Genomic DNA, 22,925 nt, shown 5'->3' on the forward strand with positions numbered 1-22,925 from the left:
ATTCCTGGGGGTCTATAAAAAACATAATCATTCGAAAGGGCTCTGACAATGGTTATTGGGGCACTCTACTCTTCTTTATGGGGGCACTGTAATCTTCTTTAGGGGTATTCTAATCTGTATGGGGGAGCACTATTCTTTATGAGGACACTGTTATCTTCTTTAGGGGGCACTCTAATCTTCTTTATAGGGGCACTCTAATCTTTAGGGGGGTGCTCTGTCACTAAGGGTGCAGAAATTGATCTTGTGAAAATTCTGCCCCCTCTTACAATGAGCTTTATTCTAGATTTAGTGTATCTGGGATAGAGAGGGATTAACCATTTCGTTGTAATAGCGCCCCTGGTGCTTGCACCCACAGGCCTGGGTTCTATGCATTGTATACAGACCATTGATGCTATATATATGTATAGGGTTCCTCCCCCTATAGGTATAATGCTCTCCTATATCTGCAGTGTATCCTGGCCTGTGCTTTTCATTCTGCTCCATGTCAGTTTATGTTGCAGGCGTCACCGAGGATTTCACCTTTTACATAGGGTGAAATCTACGCCGCACGTACCGCCATATGTTATGTATACCGCCTGAAACGCCGCACCATTTTGTATGATTTTTGCTACTGTGGAATTGGGCAAATATTCTAGTGCTTTGGCTAACAGTGGGTGTAGTAAGATGGCTGCTCTTCTTTTGATCCAAAGCCAGGAGTGGATTTGACAGAAGAGAGTCTAAGAACTTCCTTTCTGTATTTTTCCTGCAATGTTTTAGGATTATGCAGTGGGTTTGGAGCTTTGTATCAGAAAAAAAAAAAACGTGCATGGAAATTTATCTTGTCCTGTACATCAGTATTCAAGCATACAAGGCATAAAAAGTTGCACAATATCGCACAAATCTGTTTGTCATGTTTTCTGTGTGTGCGCCACCTTTGCCACTGTACTATAAGGCGGTGCGGTGTGTGCGGGACCACAGGCCCTGCCACATTTCAGGTCTATTTATGTTGTAGATGATTCCTGAAATCTACACCGCTACAACGCCGACCTTCATAAATCTACCCCACAGCCCCAATCTATATAAGGATAAACGGAGAAATTAATAGGCACAAGATTTGGGCCATGGTGATAAAGATGGAAATCACTTAAAGGTTTTTCCCCATCTTGGAAGGATATTCTCTATCCTGTGGACAGGGGGTAACTTTCAGATCGTTGTGGGGTCTCCAATTAGCAGGAGAATGGGAATTTTCATCCCTTGTTTTTAATGGCATTGTGGCCGGGCAGCACGGACGGCTCCATTCATTTCAATGGAAGTGACGTAGATAGCCGAGTGCTGTACTTTGGCTATTTTCCCATACCTCCAAACCGTCCCGAATTTCGCAGGACATTCATGGATTCGATGTCCTGTCCCGGTTGGCGGGAAGTATGTCCCGATTTCAACTCATCGGCGTCCAGAGGAGCGTTGTAAGGTGAGTATACTTTTTTTTTTTTTGTGTTAAACATTGAGGGAAACATAATGTAGGGGGCCCATGAAACTGGTGGCAGATGAAGGGGGAGATGACATGACACTGGGGCAGATGAATGGGAGGGAGAACGGCATGACACTGGGGCAGATGAAGGCGAGGGACAACAGCATGAAACTGGGGGCAGAGATAGAGGGACATGAAACTGGGGACAAAGATGGAGGGGGACATGAAACTGGGGGCAGATGAAGGGGTTATATGAAACTGGGGGAAAGATGGAGGGGGGACATATAATGTATGGGTGACTGTAGGAGGATTATTCTGTGTGGGGGCACGTGAAAAATGAATGAGAATGGGCGGAGTCAACATAAAAGTGGGCAGGGCTAAACTTGCCACAGCGCGCTGTGCGTGCCGCACATTTTGTCCCTCTTTCTGCTCTTCAAAAGTTGGGAGGTATGCATCTGTGCTGTTTTCCTCTGAAGCCCGCATATGCACACATTTGTACACATGTAGTTTTACCAAGATTATGAAGTAGGAGCGTAATTTTTCAGGTATACTATGATTAATGAGCAATGTATGGTAGACGTATATGCACATGGTATGATGGTGTTATTGTGACAGTATGAAGTTGAATTTTGAGGATAAATACGTCCTTGGAGAATATTCCTGAAGCGGAACCTTTTCCCCAGAACAGTTTCTATAACTAAAATATCTATCGATTAGTCATTGAAGACCTGCAGAAACGTGGAGGTGGCGAAGGTCAGTCTGAATACAGGCGAAACGTTTGGACTTGGGTACAAATTCCTTAGCTACATCTCTGACTTGGAGGATCTATAGAGTAAACTAGTCTGTATAGCAGTGGATGGGCATGTGACTTGTGTGGAGGATTAGTGTAAACCTAAGAATTATGACTGTTATCATTGAGCCGCCGGCATCCATGATATTGTTACAGAAATGTGATGTCTCTTTAATTTTCTAGCTAAATTTTCTAATCCTTTAGACACTCAGCCTTGCCACAAGTGGGTGAAGAAATTCTTCTCCTGCTGTCCTGTAAGAAGTATCTCAGAAGCTACTCCTGGGTAGTGTACATCTTGGTGAGAAATTGTTGGCTGCTGGACATGCAGGTGACAATTTGAGAGGGGGCGAAATGTGGAGATGAAAAAACAATAAAGTCCCTGAGAGTCTTAATGCCTATACTTATGTCCTTAAGGGGTGAATAAGCAGACCATAGTCAATGGAACGTATCTATCTATCTATCTATCTATCTATCTATCTATCTATCTATCTATTTATTTGTCTGTCTCATATCTCCTATTTTTCTATCTATCTATCTATCTATCTATCTATCTATCTATCTATCTATCTGACAATTAGGCCTTGTTGCCCATAGAAAATAATCATAATGCATCTTTAATTTTGCTGCAACAATTTTAGGTTCTGTTATCTGGAGCAGGATTTTTGTATCCATGTCTTTCAGTTTGTCTCCCTCCTTTCTCCATAGACTTCTATGAACTGCAGTCAGTCTTCACTGCTTTAACCAGTGAATTCAGCTGTTTAGGAGGAAGATAGGAATTAATATGAATATCTAGCTATATGTTTTTTGTAGGTCCATGTGTATTTTGTGATTGTGTGTAGTGCTGTTTGATGACACTGTCTCAATATTGTCTGTTTGGCTATTTTCTTGCCTTCAAACTTGAGTTTTGGAAGGAGCACGTCAGGGAAGGGGAAAAAGGAATAAAGAATGGGAAAACACACACACACACACACACACACACACACACATAACACTTTTATTATGAACTAACTTAATTTTTTTTCTGACCACTGTCACTTGATTATCACTGCTAATTATTATTTTTTATTATTTTGTTTTATTATTTTTTATTTTTTGTTATTTTATTTCATTTCCACTATAATATGTGTATATATTAGTGCAATGTGTCGTATGATAGGTTTATATATGCGCACATATATTTAGTGTTTGTATTTATTAGTATTTTTGTTGTTAGTCACCTCTTATCATTGGTATTATTTTTCCTTCTTTATATATTTACTATTATTTTTTCAGGTTTGAATGGCGGCATTTCTTGGCTAGCACTTGTGTGGCCTGCTTTCCTCTCTCCTCTGAACAATCCTACATAACAACATTCCTCCTCCTTCCTAATCTCCCTCCTGGACTCAATACGCCAGTGGCAGAACCTTGGCCAAGGACTGGCACTTTTAGGTTTGCTGAAGTTGTGGATTATAGGACATGTTCCCTCCTTCCATTTACTGATTTTCAATTCATGTTTGGCCTCCCCCGGACTAGTGAGTTCTCATATATCCAACTTTCTCACTTAACTTGAAAGGTTCCCCGAAACCCACGTTTCTTTGAAAAGATTTGTATGCCTGGTGTTACTACTCATCTCTGATATCTACCAACTCATCTCATACCCCGCCCCTGATGTTTTGCCTACATATGGCTATACGTCTTAGTGGGAATCAGTGGCATAACTAGGAATGGCGGGGCCCCATGGTGAACTTTTGACATGGGGCCCACCTGACTGATGCCAAAGGGCTCAACTAACCGACCCCCTCCTCTGCATTTCTGCACACAGTATTATGCCCCATAGTGGCCCCTGCACACACTATTATGCCCCATAGTGGCCCCTGCACACACTATTATGCCCCATAGTGGCCCCTGCACACACTATTATGCCCCATAGTGGCCCCTGCACACAGTATTATGCTCCATTGTGGACACCCATGAACAATTATTATACTCTGGGGTCTCTTCAGACCTCAGAGTATAATAATAAGAGACCTATGGGGGATAACAACATAAAAAAAACTATTTAAAAAACCCCAAAAAAACTGCAGCGGTAGCGGATGTCGCTGGGCCCCCTAATGTCCCCGGGTCCTGTGGCAGCCACTACTGCTGCTACCCCGGTAGTTATGCTCCTGGTGGGAATGTTATTAGGGTGAGCCTATTTTGAGTGCTGCCTGGTTGCTTTTTTGGGGAAGTACAGTCAAGACCTCTAGGTGTATCACACATAAGGAGAACTTTCACAAGATGCTTATTTTCTACTTCTTTTCTTTTTTTTCCTTTCCACATATATTCCCCAAAGATGGACTTTTAGAGATAGCTGCTTCAGGTTCTTTGTCTGCCATTAATAATGCAAAATGTCTCCAGGAGAGACTTTATGAACCATATCATAAATTGTAGGTTTGCAGAAGGGTCTGACACTTAGTTGTGTAAGTTTATCCTGACTGGGATACAGAAATGTGCATTGTCCTTGTTATAAATTAAATCCAATTAGAAAACACTTCTACAAATGGGAGTCAAGTATTGAATCAAACAATTTATTACTTGTAGGGCAACATATGTGGCTTATGTTATTTTTTTATATTGATAAAACAATACAATTGATGTTCCAGAGGGAAACATATGAAATTTATTTATTTTTTATTCTTACTTATATAGCACCATCATATTCCGCAGCACTTTACAGACATTGTCAGTCACTGTCCCATATAGCGTTCACAATCTACATTCCCTATCAGCATGTTTTTGGAGTGTGGGAGGAAACCAGAGTACCCGGAGGAAACCCATGCAAACACGGGGAGAACATACAAACTCCTTGCAGATTGTGCCTTGGCAGGATTTGAACCCAGGACTCCATATGAATTCTAAACCAATGAGAGGTGTCAAAATCTGAAAATTAATACACGTGAGCAACTAACCGATAATACTGAAGTCCTGAGATTTGTAATAAGTATTAAACATGTTATATCTCTAGCATTGGGGGGTAATGGACACAAAATGGGGCATATTTATTAAGACAGTTTTTTTTATACTTCAGTCTGTGTGCATCAGAGACACAAGGAGTCTGGGCCTTAGAAAGTGAAGTAGATATCATGTGTTACTTATTCCAGTTTTCTGACATACACTCACCGGCCACTTTATTAGGTACACCATGCTAGTAACGGGTTGGACCCCCTTTTGCCTTCAGAACTGCCTCAATTCTTTGTGGCATAGATTCAACAAGGTGCTGGAAGCATTCCTCAGAGATTTTGGTCCATATTGACATGATGGCATCACACAGTTGCCGCAGATTTGTCGGCTGCACATCCATGATGCGAATCTCCCGTTCCACCACATCCCAAAGATGCTCTATTGGATTGAGATCTGGTGACTGTGGAGGCCATTGGAGTACAGTGAACTCATTGTCATGTTCAAGAAACCAGTCTGAGATGATTCCAGCTTTATGACATGGCGCATTATCCTGCTGAAAGTAGCCATCAGATGTTGGGTACATTGTGGTCATAAAGGGATGGACATGGTCAGCAACAATACTCAGGTAGGCTTTGGCATTGCAACGATGCTCAATTGGTACCAAGGGGCCCAAAGAGTGCCAAGAAAATATTCCCCACACCATGACACCACCACCACCAGCCTGAACCGTTGATACAAGGCAGGATGGATCCATGCTTTCATGTCGTTGACGCCAAATTCTGACCCTACCATCCGAATGTCGCAGCAGAAATCGAGACTCATCAGACCAGGCAACGTTTTTCCAATCTTCAATTGTCCAATTTCGATGAGCTTGTGCAAATTGTAGCCTCAGTTTCCTGTTCTTAGCTGAAAGGAGTGGCACCTGGTGTGGTCTTCTGCTGCTGTAGCCCATCTGCCTCAAAGTTCGACGTACTGTGCGTTCAGAGATGCTCTTCTGGCTACCTTGGTTGTAACGGGTGGCTATTTGAGTCACTGTTGCCTTTCTATCAGCTCGAACCAGTCTGGCCATTCTCCTCTGACCTCTGGCATCAACAACGCATTTCCGCCCACAGAACTGCCGCTCACTGGATGTTTTTTCTTTTTCGGACCATTCTCTGTAAACCCTAGTGATGGTTGTGAGTGAAAATCCCAGTAGATCAGCAGTTTCTGAAATACTCAGACCAGCCCTTCTGGCACCAACAACCATGCCACGTTCAAAGGCACTCAAATCACCTTTCTTCCCCATACTGATGCTCGGTTTGAACTGCAGGAGATTGTCTTGACCATGTCTACATGCCTAAATGCACTGAGTTGCTGCCATGTGATTGGCTGATTAGAAATTAAGTGTTAGCGAGCAGTTGGACAGGTGTACCTAATAAAGTGGCCGGTGAGTGTACATAATAATAAATGTGTTGGGATATGAAGGCTAAACCCCTTCTCAGCCACACTCGTTGGATGATAAATCTGGTACATCTTTAGACTGTCTCTTCTATGTTTCTACCACATATTAGTTGGCTTACTTTGGGTCCAAATTTTAAGCCAAAATTTTGGCGCAGTTTGGTGTATTTCATACTATTAAGCTACACTCCTTTCACATATTGCCACAGCAAATTCTTGAGCAAATTAAAAAAAATTGTACCTCCATTTTGATACATCAAAATTTACCTTATCATGGTGCATTTGTATATAATATTTGGAAATCATCAACATGGGACATGTATGACAGCATAGATAAATCACCACGCCGTCAGGGCCTTGAGGAAATGTTAGTAACCACCAAAGCCACTGGATCGCCATATCCAAAGCCTGTTGATGGTAATTTGCTAAATCTGCATCAATAAAAGTGTTGTAGTTTTCTTCTGTTAGTCTCTAAACATCTGTATTATGGACAATACATTGAATTTGTAAAATTTCTTATTAACATCTTACTGGTTAAATAAACACAATTTATTAAAACTGTGAACAATATCCCAGAATCAGAGCTTGACAGACATTTCACATATGATACGGAGATGGAACACCAAGTCTTAAGTCTGCCTTTAAGGAAGCATCTCTGCAAATTGTCCAAAAAACCCAATTAGAACATTACAAAACCTACTAGCCAACTGAATTATGTGTAACCTCCTTTGCTGAATTATGCTTCATCTCTTCTATAGAAGGTTAGTCCATGAATCCACCACCCATTGCAGTGTTTGATATAGTCCTCACAAGCCAAACTTCATAACTAGGCCTTTATGTGTGTCCTTTTAGACAATCCCATTACTATTGCCGTTTTCTGATACATGGCCATCCAAAGTCAATTCTTGCTTATCTGAAGTCTGTTTGGCATCTAGCAGGTGGTTGCCACAGGCTATTCGAATATGTTGAGGACGGGCTGGGACAGGGAGTAAGATAGTTCCAGGTAAACCTATCTCTTGTCGGGCAGCCATAACAGCATCCTTTATGGCAAAGAACACAGAGGAACCAAGAAATGCTGACACCTCTTCCAAGGCCTAAAATGCATCAAAAAAAAGTTAGGTGCTTAGTCACATTTTTCTAGCAATCACATGAATAGAAAACTATTCTGCCAGACTATCGGACAATATAAATACTAGACGGGCATATTCAATTTTTGCCTACATTACTTCTAAAACTAGTTCTTGGCCGGAATTTCCTTAAGGCCGGAGCCCCACATGGTGTAAACTCTGTGGCCAAACCACAAAAACCACATTGTTTTACAGTCCCTGCAAAGTGGATGGGATTCTAGCAGATGATAGTGAACGCTAAGGAGTTGTCACAAGCATTCCTAGACATATTGTTGGCAAATCCGCGTTGTTATTTGGCACTGCTAAAAAGTTATGTTAACCTACCTCAGGAGAACATCCCATGTAGGGATTAGGAGAGGTTGGTAGCAAGGTTACATTGAACTCTTCAGGCTCTCTTTTGTTGGTCGGAGGTTCATCTTGCTTGTTGTGGGCACCATTCACGGTTGGTTGAAGAACATATTTATAATCCTCAGTTGTGTACAGATTAAGCCCTTCAATAAATGCAGTTTTCATCTGTAAAGTTCAAAATAAAAAACATTTTTTAATGAAAAGAGAGATTTTTCAGCAGTTATATGACAGTTGTTGTGAGATTCTCTCTGTCTAGCAATGCTGTAGTCCAAAAATTTGGAAGACAAGATAGACTTAAATCTAGAGGTAGAGGAAAAAGGCAAATAGGCGCAACATGAAAAGCTTTATTTGCACACCACACGTTTCGTGAACAGGTCCCTTTCTCAAGTGTGTATACAACAAACAATAGCTACAAAGCATATGTAGGGGGCAGGACTACCACACATTTCAGGGTTTACCATGTATTTGATGTTGTATACATATATATACATGCTTTGTATCTATGTTCCAAGAAAATCCAGTAATATAAGAAAAATTGCTCAATACTATATAAACAATTCCAAAAAGGAGCAAAATGGGGAAAGAAAAAATATCTAAAACATAACCTTTAATAAAGTCATTTAAAATATCAAACGCAGGTATAAAAGGTGTAGCATTTAGCCAAAATAGCTGATAAACATCTCCACAATGTGGTAAATAGCCACAAAAAAGACAAGTCACTACAATATAATTAATTAATGGACACGGCGGTCCCACGTCAGGAAAAGAAACCAGTAATAACTTACCCACTGGGTGTGGTTGACATGGAGACGTGGAGCATGTGTGTGTGAATCTGTACTCGTATTCTCACGTGTTTCTATTGGCATTGACTACTACCCCTGATGAGTGGGTGCTTTGGGCACCACGTAACATGCATGTCGGGTTTGTTAAAGTAATTTATGTCTATCTGGGCATGCTGAGATTGTATGCCTAATTGTGTAATTTCATTTCTACGCACACTTCTTTTTTCTTATTCACATATTACTCTAGGAGGGTCGCATTAGGGACAGATCCCAGTAATAGGGTGAGGTTCCTGACGGGGCGCCGGCCAGTTAGGGAGGCGACCCCGTGTTTAGGTATTAGGGCTTATTAGTCCCCTCCCTGTTGATATGTAACAGTTCAGGGATAGTATACCTTGCCTCTTTACAACTTTGCTAGTTATTAGCACGTTTTATGCTGACCCCCTGGATTTGATACACGTCTCCACGTCTCCATGTCAACCACACCCAGTGGGTAAGTTATTACTGGTTTCTTTTCCTGACGTGGGACCGCCGTGTCCATTAATTAATTATATTGTAGTGACTTGTCTTTTTTGTGGCTATTTACCACATTGTGGAGATGTTTATCAGCTATTTTGGCTAAATGCTACACCTTTTATACCTGTGTTTGATATTTTAAATGACTTTATTAAAGGTTATGTTTTAGATATTTTTTCTTTCCCCATTTTGCTCCTTTTTGGAATTGTTTGTATCTATGTTGTAAGAGGTTTCTTATGGTCCATCACTAGAGATGAGCGAACACTAAAATGTTCGAGGTTCGAAATTCGATTCGAACAGCCGCTCAATGTTCGTGTGTTCGAACGGGTTTCGAACCCCATTATAGTCTATGGGGAACAGATACTCGTTAAGGGGGAAACCCAAATCCGTGTCTGGAGGGTCACCAAGTCCACTATGACATCACAGGAAATGATGCCAACACCTCTGGAATGACACTGGGACAGCAGGGGAAGCATGTCTGGGGGCATCTAACACACCAAAGACCCTCTATTACCCCAACATCACTGCCTAACAACTACACACTTTCCACATTCAAAAAAACCTCTATCAAAGTGGGAAAATACCTGGAAACCTTCTTTACTCCCCAAATGGATGGACACAAACCCCAATTTAAGCTCAACAAACAGTAACAACCACCCCTTTAAATCACGTTCCCCATGACAACCACAAATGGAATAGGCAATGGGAATTCCAAAAGCCCTCACCCTTAACTGTCATTTTGAGTGTGTGTGTGTGTGTGTGTGTGTGTGTGTGTGATGTGGTAAGACCTTCCAAAATTCACTTTTCTAGCCCTTAACATGAGCCCTTCCAAACAAAGTTACATGACCTTAAGCTGAGCTACCAGCAGAGATTGAGGCCCTTGGCATGAGTAGAGCCTTGCACCAGCAGTGTTTTTGGCACTTAGGGTGAGTTGAGCCTTGTACCAGCGTGTGTCCCTTAACATCAGGCGGGCCCTAAGTTCTGCGCTTTGCACAAAAGTTCCACATTAACTAGGCTGAATGGTACAAAGATTAGTAGGCCCGAGAACCAGGAACAGGTCTTGCAATGGCTGTCGGATAACGCTTAAAGCACATTGTCCACCAGCCAGTCAGCCTCTACCTCCTCTTACCCAACAGTCTTGTCCTCCTTCCACCCAAAATTCCCAATCTTCCCAGAACAATAACCCCAACTGTCCCTGCTCCCCAGAGCTGTTCTCCCTTCCTTTGACTGTACCGCAACCTGCCCCTCCATTTCGCGATTCCACGGACCTAACAGACGAGTATCTGTGTCCAGATGCTCAAACACTAGAGTCTCCTCCATTCCATCTCCGGTCGATTTGGTGGCGGATGACCAGCAACCCACCCTCATCGACGACGATGAGACGCAGTTGCTGTCAGGGCAGCCAGTTGACATGCGCATTGTGCAGGAGGAGGAGGCGAGACAGGAGTTGGAAGAGGAGGTGGTGGACGACGAGGACACCGACCCAACCTGGACAAGGCGGATGTCAAGCTGGGAAAGTAGTGTGGATGTTGAGGCAGGTGCAGCACCAAAAAGGGTAGCTAGAGGCAGAGGTCAACAGCTTCGCCGAAGCCAGGCCAGACCCGGAATGTCCGAAGATGTTCCCTTTTGTACCCAGCCCAGAAAAACTCCCCCATCGAGGGCACGTTTCTTGAAGGTGTAGAGTTTTTTCAAGGAATGCGCCGAGGACAGATATAGTGTCGTCTACACAATTTGCCTCTCGAAATCGAGTAGGGGCCCTGAGAAGAGCAACCTGTCCACCACTTCAATGCACCGTCATTTGGAATCCAAGCAATGGAATCAGTGGCAGGCAGCAACGGCAGGACAAACGTCGCCCGCCGTTCATGCCACTGCCTCTGCTCACAGTGCTGGCGATGCACTCCAGAGGACGAGCCAGGACATCACTTCATCTGCCTCCGCCACTTTGTTGACTTCTCCCTCATCCTCCCCTGTTTCTGTCTTATCTCCTTCTCCTGCACCATCAAAGGCACCATCAGGCGCTTCTTTACAACAACCCACCATCTCTCAGACATTGGAGCGCCGGCAGAAATACACCGCTAACCACCCACCCACGCAAGCCTAGAACGCCAACATCGCTAAACTGCTGGCCCAGGAGAGGTTGGCGTTCCGGCTTGTTGAAACTCCCGCCTTCCCGGACCTGATGGCAACTGTGGCACCTCACTATGCCGTCCCTAGCCGTCTCAACTTCTCCCGGTGTGGCGTCCCCGCCTTGCACCAGCACGTGTCACTCAACATCAGGTGGGCCCTTAGTTCCGCGCTTTGCTGCAAGGTCCACTTGACCACCGACACTTGGACAAGCGCCTGTGGTCAGGGATGCTGCAGTGCTTATCTTTAATGACAGGCAGGGTGAATGTGGTGGAGTCTGTTCCCCGGGTGCAAACTGGGGTGGCCTATCTCCTCTCCCAGGCCAAAATTCATGGCAGGAGTAGACTGAAACCCTACGACGCTGCAACCTCCACCACAGCTACTAGCGGCAAACGCTAAAACACTGGTGTGGGGAGACGTCAGCAGGCGGTGCTGAAGCTCATCAGCTTGGGGGACAGACAGCACAGTGCCTCCGAGGTCAGGGATGCCATCCTGGCTGAGATGGCATTTTTTTTTCCCTGCTACACCTGGGGCCTGGCATTTTTACGCCTGTGATAATGGCTGGAACCTGGTAGCGGCTCTGGAGCTTGCCAGCCTCCAACACGTTCCATGTTTGGCCCACGTCTAACCTAGTGGTGCAAAGTTTTTTAAAAACATACCCAAATGTACCGAAGCTACTGTTGAAAATGCGGCGCTTGTGCGCCCACTTTTGCAAGTGCACAGGAGTCGCTGCTAGCCTAAAAACACTCTAGCAAGGCCTACATCTGTCCAAACACAGGCTGTTGTCCGTCATTCACACACGCTGAAACCCTACAATACCATATCTTGAGCAGGGTGTGTGAGCTGCACAGACCTTTGATGGAGTTCCATCTACAAAACCCAAGGGTTCCTCAAAGTCAGCAACCAAAGTTTCTGCACCATGAGTTTCCAGGGGTGGCAGAGTTATGGCTAGGGGAAGAGGCATGGATAGGGATGATGTCTAGGGGCAAAAGCAGTGTGGATGTGGAGGCAAGCTAAGCAGGAAAAACTGGGGGTACAAGCTAAGGCATGGACTGGGGTGATGTCTAGGGGCAAAAGCAGTGTGGATGTGGAGGCAAGCTAAGCAGGAAAAACTGGGGGTACAAGCTAAGGCATGGACTGGGGTGATGTCTAGGGGCAAAAGCAGTGTGGATGTGGAGGCAAGCTAAGCAGGAAAAACTGGGGGTACAAGCTAAGGCATGGACTGGGGTGATGTCTAGGGGCAAAAGCAGTGTGGATGTGGAGGCAAGCAAAGCAGGGAAAATGGTGGCTAGAGACAAAGGGATGTCCATAGGCAGCAAGGGCAAAGATGCAAAACTCTCCCGTTTCAAGAATTTTCCTGACTTGTTTCCCCACAAAACATTCCTGGGAGGAGGGCTGAAACACCACCCTCCTCCTCCTCCGCTGTTAGATTGACCCCAGCTACGAGCTGAAAACGCTGCAACACTGGTGTGGGGAGACGTCAGCAGGCTGGGCTGAAGCTCATCAGCTTGGGAGACGGACAGCACACTGCCTCTGAGGTCAGGGATGCCATCCTGGATGAGATGGCAATTTGTTTATCCCCGCTGCCCCTGGGGCCAGGTTTTTTAGCTTGTTGGAGGGCTCTGGAGCTTGCCAGCCTCCAACACGTTCCATGCCTGGCCCACATGTTCAATGTAGTGGTGCAATGATTTTTAAAAACATACCCCAAATTAGCTGAGCTAAGGGTGAAAGTGCAGCACTTGGACACCCACTTTCCCAAGTCTACAGTACCTGGAGCTAGCCGCAATACACTCCAGCAAGGCCTACATCTGCCTGAAGCACCTACTGTTGTGCGAGGTCACCACACGCTCTAACCCTAGATACCGTATGTTCAGCAGGGTGTGTGAGCAGCAGAGACCTTTGATGGAGTACCAGCTACAAAACCCAAGGGTTCCTCAGAGTCAGCTCCCTCACTTTCTGCACCATGAGTTTCCATGGGTGGCAGACTTATGGCTAGAGGCACAGGCATGGATAGGGGTGATGTGTAGGGGCAAAAGCAGTGTGGATGTGGAGGCAAGCTAAGCAGCAAAAACTGGGGGTACAAGCAGCCGGTGACATCATCACTGACAAGCACAGCTGTCTGTCAGCTGACAGGCTGACTTTCACCAAAATGAACAGACAATGGATAGACTCATCATATACATGTCAGTTACATGACAAATTTAGTGCAATTTGCAAGTCCAAGATGGTTTGGAGATCTGCGGAGAGGAATCTCACCACCTCTTGCGGGTGCCATCATTTGGAAGGCAAGCCCTGGGCTCAGTGGGTGAGAGCAAGCGCAGGATAATCGTCGTTTGGCCTGGCGGCCACTGCCTCTTCCACTGTTGACAGGGCTGGCGCTGCAGTCCAGACCAGGAGCCAGGACACCTCCACATCTGCCTCTGACACTTTGGGGAGTTCACCCTTATCCTCACCTTTTCCTGCCATTTCTCCTTTTGCCCGCGCCATCATGCGCCTCTTCCCAGCAACTCCCCATCTCCCAAGCCTTTCATTTCATGCTAAAGTACAGCGCAACCCACCCACATGCCCAAGGCTTCAACGGCCTCATCTCAAGAAATCTGGCCCAGGAGATGTTGGAATCCCGGCTGGGGGACACTCTGCCCTTTTTGGGCAGAGTGTCTACTGCGCCACCGCACTGTGCCGTCCACACCAGCACTTTCCCCCAAACATGAGGCGGTCCCTAAATTCAGCGCTTAGCCCTAAAGTTCCATGTGACCAGTTACGAATGGACAAGTGCATGCGGACAGGGACGCTACCTTTCAATTTGGGCACAGTGGTTGAATGTAGTTGAGGCGTGGACCGGGTCGCAAAATGTGGTGGCCTGACTTGTCTCCCCACACAACATTCCTGGGAGGAGGGCTGAAACACCACCCTCCTCCGCTGTTAAATTGACCCCAGCTACGAGCTGGAAACGCTGCAACACTGGTGTGGGGAGACGTCAGCGGGCCGTGCTGAAGCTCATCAGCTTGGGGGCCAGACAGCACACTGCCTACAAAGTGAGTCATGCCATCCTCGATGAGACGGCAATGTGGTTTTTGCCACTGCACCTGGGCCCAGGCATGTTGCCATGTGTGATAATGGCCGTAACCTGGGATTGGCTCTGTAGCTTGGCAGCCTGCAACATATTCCATGCCTGGGCCACGTTTTTAACTCATTGCTGCTAATCTTTTGAAAAAGGTACCCCAATGTTCCTGAGCTACTGGTGAAAGTGTGGCGCTTGTGCGGATAGTTTTTAAAGTGTATAGTTGCCGCTGCTAGCCTCTATGCACTCCTACAACGCCTGTACCTGCTGGAACAACGGCTGTTGTGCGACGTCTCCACACTGCTGGCACTAAACATATCATGTGTTGAGCAGAGTGTGTGAGCAGCACAGACCTTTGATGTAGTTCCAACTCCAAAACCCTCGGGTTCGTCAAAGTCAACTCCCTCAGTTGCTCAACCATGAGTGGCCATGGGTGGCAGACTTATGTGAAATCCCATCCCATCCATTGCACTGGACACGAAACATTAGCATGCGCTCAGCACAACTTCGGATATGGCAGATGCGTTAAGCAGGGTGCAGGGTACAACACAGACCAGGCCCGAGCACCAGGAACAGGTGTTAGAAATACTGCAGCATCTGCCATTTCCTTCCAATTTTGGGGTTTTGGACCCGCCACCGACTTGTCTGGACCTAAGTGGGGATCATGAGACACAGTTGCCATCAAGGCAAGCTGTGGTCATGTGCGGTTTGCAGTAAGGGGGCAGTGCGCAATTGGAAGAGGAGTTGGTGGATGACGAGGCCACCGACCCCACATGGACAGGGGTGATGTCTAGGGCTAAAGCAGTGTAGATGTAGAGGGAAGCTAAATCAACAAAAAACCTGGGTAGAAGCAAAGGCATAAACTGGGGTGATGTTTAGGGGTGAAAGCAGAGTAGATGTGGAGGGAAGCTAAGCAGCAAAAACAGTGGGTAGAAGCAAAGGCATGCAAAACTCTACCCTGTTGGAAGACTTATTCCTAGGTCTGGAACACGTTAATGGCCCCCCTGGACAAATTACTGCCACTCAGGGGCCTAGTGTCACCAGGAGGGACAAGTATAGGCGCATGTTGTGGGAATACCTGGCCGACACCAGCTCTGTCCTCTCCGATCCCTCTGTGCTCTACAGCCTAAACTTATTTTCTCATCTTTTTTTCTGAACTGCACATCTCTTGCCTGCTTCCTTTGAGATCTTAGAAATGGTGGTCCACTTCCACAGATGGTAACTTCAATAGACAGTGTAACGGGAGTAGCTGAGGGATCGCTGTCTTAACCACTTTTTGGCACAAAATTAACTTCCAAAGCCAAATATGGTGCAAGTATATGATGCAAGGACACTTACACACCTATCTCTGACACATTGGGGAGTTCACCCTCATGCGCCCTTTTGGCCTGCACCATCATGCGCCTCTTCCCAGCCACTCCACATTTCCCAAGCTTTTCATTGCAGGCAGAAGTACAATACAACCCACCCCCATGCCCAAGCCTGTAACAGCCTCATCGATAAACTGCTGGCCCTGGAGATGTTGGTGTTTGTTTATGCTTCTGGAGACCCAGGCCTTCCGTCAGCAGATGGCAGCTGGGGCACCTCCCTATGCTGGGCCTAGCCGTTACTACTTCTCTTGGTGTGCTGTCTCTGCCTTGCACCTGCATGTGTCCCATAACATCAGTCGGGCCCAGAGCTCTGCGCTTTGCTGCAAGGTCCACTTGACCACCGACACATGGACAAGCGCCTGTGGTCAGGGATGCTGCAGTGCTTATCTTTAATGACAGGCAGGGTGAATGTGGTGGAGTCTGTTCCCCGGGTGCAAACTGGGGTGGCCTATCTCCTCTCCCAGGCCAAAATTCATGGCAGGAGTAGACTGAAACCCTACGAAGCTGCAACCTCCACCCCAGCTACTAGCGGAAAACACTGTAACACTGGCATGGGGAGATGTCAGCAGGCCGTGCTGAAACTGATCAGCTTGGGGGACAGACAGCACAGTGCCTCCGAGGTCAGGGATGCCATCCTGGCTGAGATGGCATTTTTTTTTCCCTGCTACACCTGGGGCCTGGCATTTTTGCGCCTGTGATAATGGCTGGAACCTGGTAGCAGATCTGGAGCTTGCCAGACTCAAACACGGTCCACGCATGGCCCACGTTTTCCAACTTGTTGGTGCCATGTTTCTTTGAAACCTACACCATTGTGCCTGATATACAGGTCAAAGTGGGGCCATTTTCGTAAGTGAGAACTAGCCTCTGCTAGGCAGAAAACATTCAGAGCACACTCCTCTCATCTTCGCACCGTTGGCTGGCGGAGGAAGACGAGGGGGTTGGAGTGGCATCTGATGTCCCTGTCCCACACGAGGCTAGAGGGTGCACTTCAGTGCATCCCATTGCTTCACCACAAATGGTGTGAAGGGGAGTGGAAAATGGAGGAAATGGAGAGTGACCCTTACAGTTGGGGCCAGCAAAGGCATGCCAAGTAACACACTGGCACACATGGCTGACTTCATCTTGGGTTGCTTTTCAACACATATTTCACATCATGAAGAACAAATAATACTGGATTTTTTCAAGCCTCGAACCCCGGTCTAGGTCTAATGTCTGTTCCTTTCTTATATTAGGGGAGAAAAATTACTTCAGTGATACGTTTAGCGTACATAGACTGACTATTAATGTGTATCCCACTTAGTGTTGTTAGGGTTACACACCGTCACAACCTGGCTAAAGCTTCTATAGCTGTTAATAAAGTCAACATAACTTTACGGTATCCAAAAAGACAGCTGGTACCGACAGAGAGCAAGACAAATGTCACCCAAAGCTGTGAGCTCTGAACACCCACAGTGACTTTGGCGTCATCATCATTATAAGGGAGCGGGTGGTAATAAATAACTTGGCAGTGCCTAAAACCCAAAAAGCTTATACAACTATATTTACATTAAGATACACAAATGAAACTTTTCAGTAGCATGTCATGAGACAAGCTGATAAGCTCTTCCTTTGTGCAGTGCTATTTGAAAGTTAAACGCTGCCTTTATTTTAATTCTGGAGAAGGTGCAGACATTAGATTTAGAACATGTTGTCTTCATTGTCCAAATCCTCTATATACGTAACGTGTTTTTCGGGCCGAGCTGTCTGGGAACGAGCTGGTGCAGCACTGACAACCTGGGTGAATATGGCAAGAGCCTGAGATGTAGGGTGAATGAATCCCCAAATTATTTGTGGAATTCCCAGTGAGACAATGGCACTGTATACCAGTAGCAAAAATTGTGGGTGCACGTAACCCCCATATATTCTTTGAATTCCCAGTCAGACAATGGCACTGTATACCAGTAGTAAAAATTGTGGGTGCACATAACCCCAATATATTCTTTGAATTCCCAGTCAGACAATGGCACTGTATACCAGTATTAAAAATTGTGGGTGCACATAACCCCCATATATTCTTTGAATTCCCAGTCAGACAATGGCACTATATACCAGTAGTAAAAATTGTGGGTGCACATAACCCCAATATATTCTTTGAATTCCCAGTGAGACAATGGCACTGTATACCAGTATTAAAAATTGTGGGTGCACATAACCCCCATATATTCTTTGAATTCCCAGTGAGACAATGGAACTGTATAGCAGTAGCAAAAATTGTGGGTGCACGTAACCCCCATATATTCTTTGAATTCCCAGTCAGACAATGGCACTATATACCAGTAGTAAAAATTGTGGGTGCACATAACCCCAATATATTCTTTGAATTCCCAGTGAGACAATGGCACTATATACCAGTAGTAAAAATTGTGGGTGCACATAACCCCCATATATTCTTTGAATTCCCAGTCAGACAATGGCACTGTATACCAGTATTAAAAATTGTGGGTGCACGTAACCCCCATATATTCTTTGAATTCCCAGTCAGACAATGGCACTGTATACCAGTAGTAAAAATTGTGGGTGCACATAACCCCAATATATTCTTTGAATTCCCAGTCAGACAATGGCACTGTATACCAGTATTAAAAATTGTGGGTGCACGTAACCCCCATATATTCTTTGAATTCCCAGTCAGACAATGGCACTGTATACCAGTAGTAAAAATTGTGGGTGCACATAACCCCAATATATTCTTTGAATTCCCAGTGAGACAATGGCACTGTATACCAGTAGTAAAAATTGTGGGTGCACATAACCCCCATATATTCTTTGAATTCCCAGTCAGACAATGGCACTGTATACCAGTATTAAAAATTGTGGGTGCACATAACCCCAATATATTCTTTGAATTCCCAGTCAGACAATGGCACTGTATACCAGTATTAAAAATTGTGGGTGCACATAACCCCCATATATTCTTTGAATTCCCAGTGAGACAATGGAACTGTATAGCAGTAGCAAAAATTGTGGGTGCACGTAACCCCCATATATTCTTTGAATTCCCAGTCAGACAATGGCACTGTATACCAGTAGTAAAAATTGTGGGTGCACATAACCCCCATATATTCTTTGAATTCCCAGTGAGACAATGGAACTGTATAGCAGTAGCAAAAATTGTGGGTGCACGTAACCCCCATATATTCTTTGAATTCCCAGTCAGACAATGGCACTGTATACCAGTAGTAAAAATTGTGGGTGCACATAACCCCCATATATTCTTTGAATTCCCAGTGAGACAATGGAACTGTATAGCAGTAGCAAAAATTGTGGGTGCATGTAACCCCCATATATTCTTTGAATTCCCAGTCAGACAATGGCACTGTATACCAGTAGTAAAAATTGTGGGTGCACATAACCCCCATATATTCTTTGAATTCCCAGTCAGACAATGGCACTGTATACCAGTAGTAAAAATTGTGGGTGCACATAACCCCAATATATTCTTTGAATTCCCAGTCAGACAATGGCACTGTATACCAGTATTAAAAATTGTGGGTGCACATAACCCCCATATATTCTTTGAATTCCCAGTGAGACAATGGAACTGTATAGCAGTAGCAAAAATTGTGGGTGCACGTAACCCCCATATATTCTTTGAATTCCCAGTCAGACAATGGCACTATATACCAGTAGTAAAAATTGTGGGTGCACATAACCCCCATATATTCTTTGAATTCCCAGTCAGACAATGGCACTGTATACCAGTATTAAAAATTGTGGGTGCACATAACCCCCATATATTCTTTGAATTCCCAGTGAGACAATGGAACTGTATAGCAGTAGCAAAAATTGTGGGTGCACGTAACCCCCATATATTCTTTGAATTCCCAGTCAGACAATGGCACTGTATACCAGTAGTAAAAATTGTGGGTGCACATAACCCCAATATATTCTTTGAATTCCCAGTGAGACAATGGCACTGTATAGCAGTAGCAAAAATTGTGGGTGCACGTAACCCCCATATATTCTTTGAATTCCCAGTCAGACAATGGCACTATATACCAGTAGTAAAAATTGTGGGTGCACGTAACCCCAATATATTCTTTGAATTCCCAGTCAGACAATGGCACTGTATACCAGTAGTAAAAATTGTGGGTGCACATAACCCCCATATATTCTTTGAATTCCCAGTGAGACAATGGAACTGTATAGCAGTAGCAAAAATTGTGGGTGCACGTAACCCCCATATATTCTTTGAATTCCAAGTCAGACAATGGCACTATATACCAGTAGTAAAAATTGTGGGTGCACATAACCCCAATATATTCTTTGAATTCCCAGTGAGACAATGGCACTGTATACCAGTAGTAAAAATTGTGGGTGCACATAACCCCAATATATTCTTTGAATTCCCAGTCAGACAATGGCACTGTATACCAGTATTAAAAATTGTGGGTGCACATAACCCCCATATATTCTTTGAATTCCCAGTCAGACAATGGCACTGTATACCAGTAGTAAAAATTGTGGGTGCACATAACCCCCATATATTCTTTGAATTCCCAGTGAGACAATGGCACTGTATAGCAGTAGCAAAAATTGTGGGTGCACGTAACCCCCATATATTCTTTGAATTCCCAGTGAGACAATGGCACTATATACCAGTAGTAAAAATTGTGGGTGCACGTCACCCCAATATATTCTTTGAATTCCCAGTCAGACAATGGCACTATATACCAGTAGCAAAAATTGTGGGTGTATATAGCCCCAATTCTATTGCTAGGGGACTTGCAGGGTATTTCTGAGGTGAAGGTGGGGGGGCACACCGTTGGAACGGGGATTTGGGGTGTATATATGGGGTATACGGGAATACACTGTCAGTGTGTTCCATTCAGGATCCTGGGAAAGCTGGGTTGCGGCGATTGAGCTCGTCAGTGCCACGTTACACTGACAAGCTTCTCCCTGGAATTTAGCTCTTATAAGAGCTGTTGGTTGTCTTCTCCTTCCTATCTAGCCTGTCCCTGCCTACCCAGAATCTAAGCCCTAGCTAACTGGACGGAAACCTCCGTCCCCGGTGAATTGCAAGCTCAGAATGACGCGAAGCTGGGCATCGCTGTTCTTTTAAATTAGAGGTCACATGTTTTCGGCAGCCAATGGGTTTTGCCTACTTTTTTCAACGTCACCGGTGTCGTAGTTCCTGTCCCACCTACCCTGCGCTGTTATTGGAGCAAAAAAGGCGCCAGGGAAGGTGGGAGGGGAATCGAGTAATGGCGCACTTTACCACGCGGTGTTCGATTCGGTTCGAACATGCCGAACAGCCTAATATCCGATCGAACATGAGTTCGATAGAACACTGTTCGCTCATCTCTATCCATCACTAAATCCGAATTAAAGAAGTTTTACCTACCCGTTCAATGTTCACAGCCTGACTCATAGCGGAGCCAACATCTATTACAACATCTGTTCTTATATTCTGTTGAAAATAATAGGTAAAAAAAAGTAATTATAATACTGAAAAACATAAATAAGAAAAGTAAGAAATCCAAAAGCAAAAAACATTTCACACACATATGGATTTGCATGATTTTTTTTTTTTTTTAGCAAAAATGTACTGTAGGCTAAAGCTGTACATACATACAGTCATGGACACAAGTGTGGGCACCCCTGTATTTTTGCAGAAAATTAAGTATTTCTCCCAGAAAATTATTACAATTACACATGTTTTGTTATACACACGTTTATTTCCTTTGTATGTATTGAAGCAATAAATAAAAACTGAAAAAAGGCAAATTGACAAAATTTCACACAAAACTCCAAAAATGGGTCCGACAAATAGCTGAGAGGTAGGAGAGTTTTTTCTGTCCCTGGGGTTGAATCCTCTTTCTGGGTGCTGTTGTGGGTGATGGGAAAATACTTACGTTTCTGGGAAAAAGTTTCAGGGGTGCCAACACTTGCGGCCATGACTGTGTAAGATTGTGACTGACCAGAATGTATAATCCAGAGAATGAACAATCCAAACATGAACATACTATCCTATACTAATAGATCAACGGAGAAGGCCAGTCTTAAATATTAAGAGGTTAAATATTATGAGGTGTGAGAAGGTGACAGGCAGGGTGCTGGAATCTCACCCCAGATTATAGATGGGATGGGATTATAAAAAATTAGCCAGAGGCCGGGCTTGAAGTAATATAGCAGAAGTCATCCCCTATCTGTGGCCCAATTTTTCAGAATCACAGAAACCGTGTTAAGTCAAAGAAAAAAATCCATTTTTTTGGGGGGTGTACTACCTTGTGGTCTCCTGTCCGGCAGTCTAACTCTACTTCACTGCACGCTGCTCCAAATATAAAATCTTGAGTTTCCACACCTTTTTCTTTGCCCCAGTCAGAGACTGGATCAGGAACCCTAAAATAAAATAAAACATATTACAATTTTCTAAACATTACTTTTAAAATGGTAATTTTCAAAGAGTGTTTTTTTTATTTTTATTAATTTTTTTTTACAAAAAATAAGTTTTTCTTATGGATTGAGTGACAAATAACCTATTAGACCTTAATTATATGTACAATGATAATAACAAGATTTAGGCAATTAGAAAAGGACGTATAGACAGAGGCATCAGAACACTTATCTCTAGTGGGCCTACAGACCTCAGTGCGCCATACTGTTTGCCATTGGGGTTAGTCACCATATTTTTTGTCTTATGCTCACGATAAGTTTATCGTAATGCTATTAAACAGTTATATATCTATTAGTTGTTTCCCATTGTAATGGTGGTTTGTTTTTTTTACTTCTTGGTACTATATTACGTCTTGTTCTTCTGGTGCTTGTGTTATGGGATAATGGCTTTGTGTTTAAGTCTTGGGACCAGGGTAGTCCCTGAGAATTCATATAGTTTTATGGAAAGGGGATGGGTTTGTTACAGTCATTATCCCTGATAAACCAGTTTGTCCAGGAAGAACATTATATATGTTGCAATATGTAGGCAGGTGCCTATATATATACTCTTACACCGCAAAAAGGATTATCTT

The 22,925-nt window shown here is 44.4% G+C and overlaps 1 protein-coding gene across 1 annotated transcript in view; it reads right to left on the reverse strand.

The window, feature by feature from the left end:
* Positions 1-7,207: 7,207 nt before the first annotated feature.
* The window catches only part of LOC142216502 (aldehyde oxidase-like), a 91,050-nt gene continuing 75,332 nt past the window's right edge, over positions 7,208-22,925 (reverse strand). Inside the window, exons 24-27 of the mRNA XM_075284376.1 lie at positions 22,185-22,299; positions 21,302-21,367; positions 8,045-8,233; positions 7,208-7,687 (exon numbers count right to left, since the gene is read on the reverse strand). Coding sequence (XP_075140477.1) covers positions 7,442-7,687; positions 8,045-8,233; positions 21,302-21,367; positions 22,185-22,299 — 616 coding nt within the window. The 3' untranslated portion in view covers positions 7,208-7,441. The remainder of the gene's footprint in view (positions 7,688-8,044; positions 8,234-21,301; positions 21,368-22,184; positions 22,300-22,925) is intronic.

Source organism: Leptodactylus fuscus, chromosome 8, assembly GCF_031893055.1.
Source record: "Leptodactylus fuscus isolate aLepFus1 chromosome 8, aLepFus1.hap2, whole genome shotgun sequence".
NCBI classification, from domain to species: Eukaryota; Metazoa; Chordata; class Amphibia; order Anura; family Leptodactylidae; genus Leptodactylus; species Leptodactylus fuscus.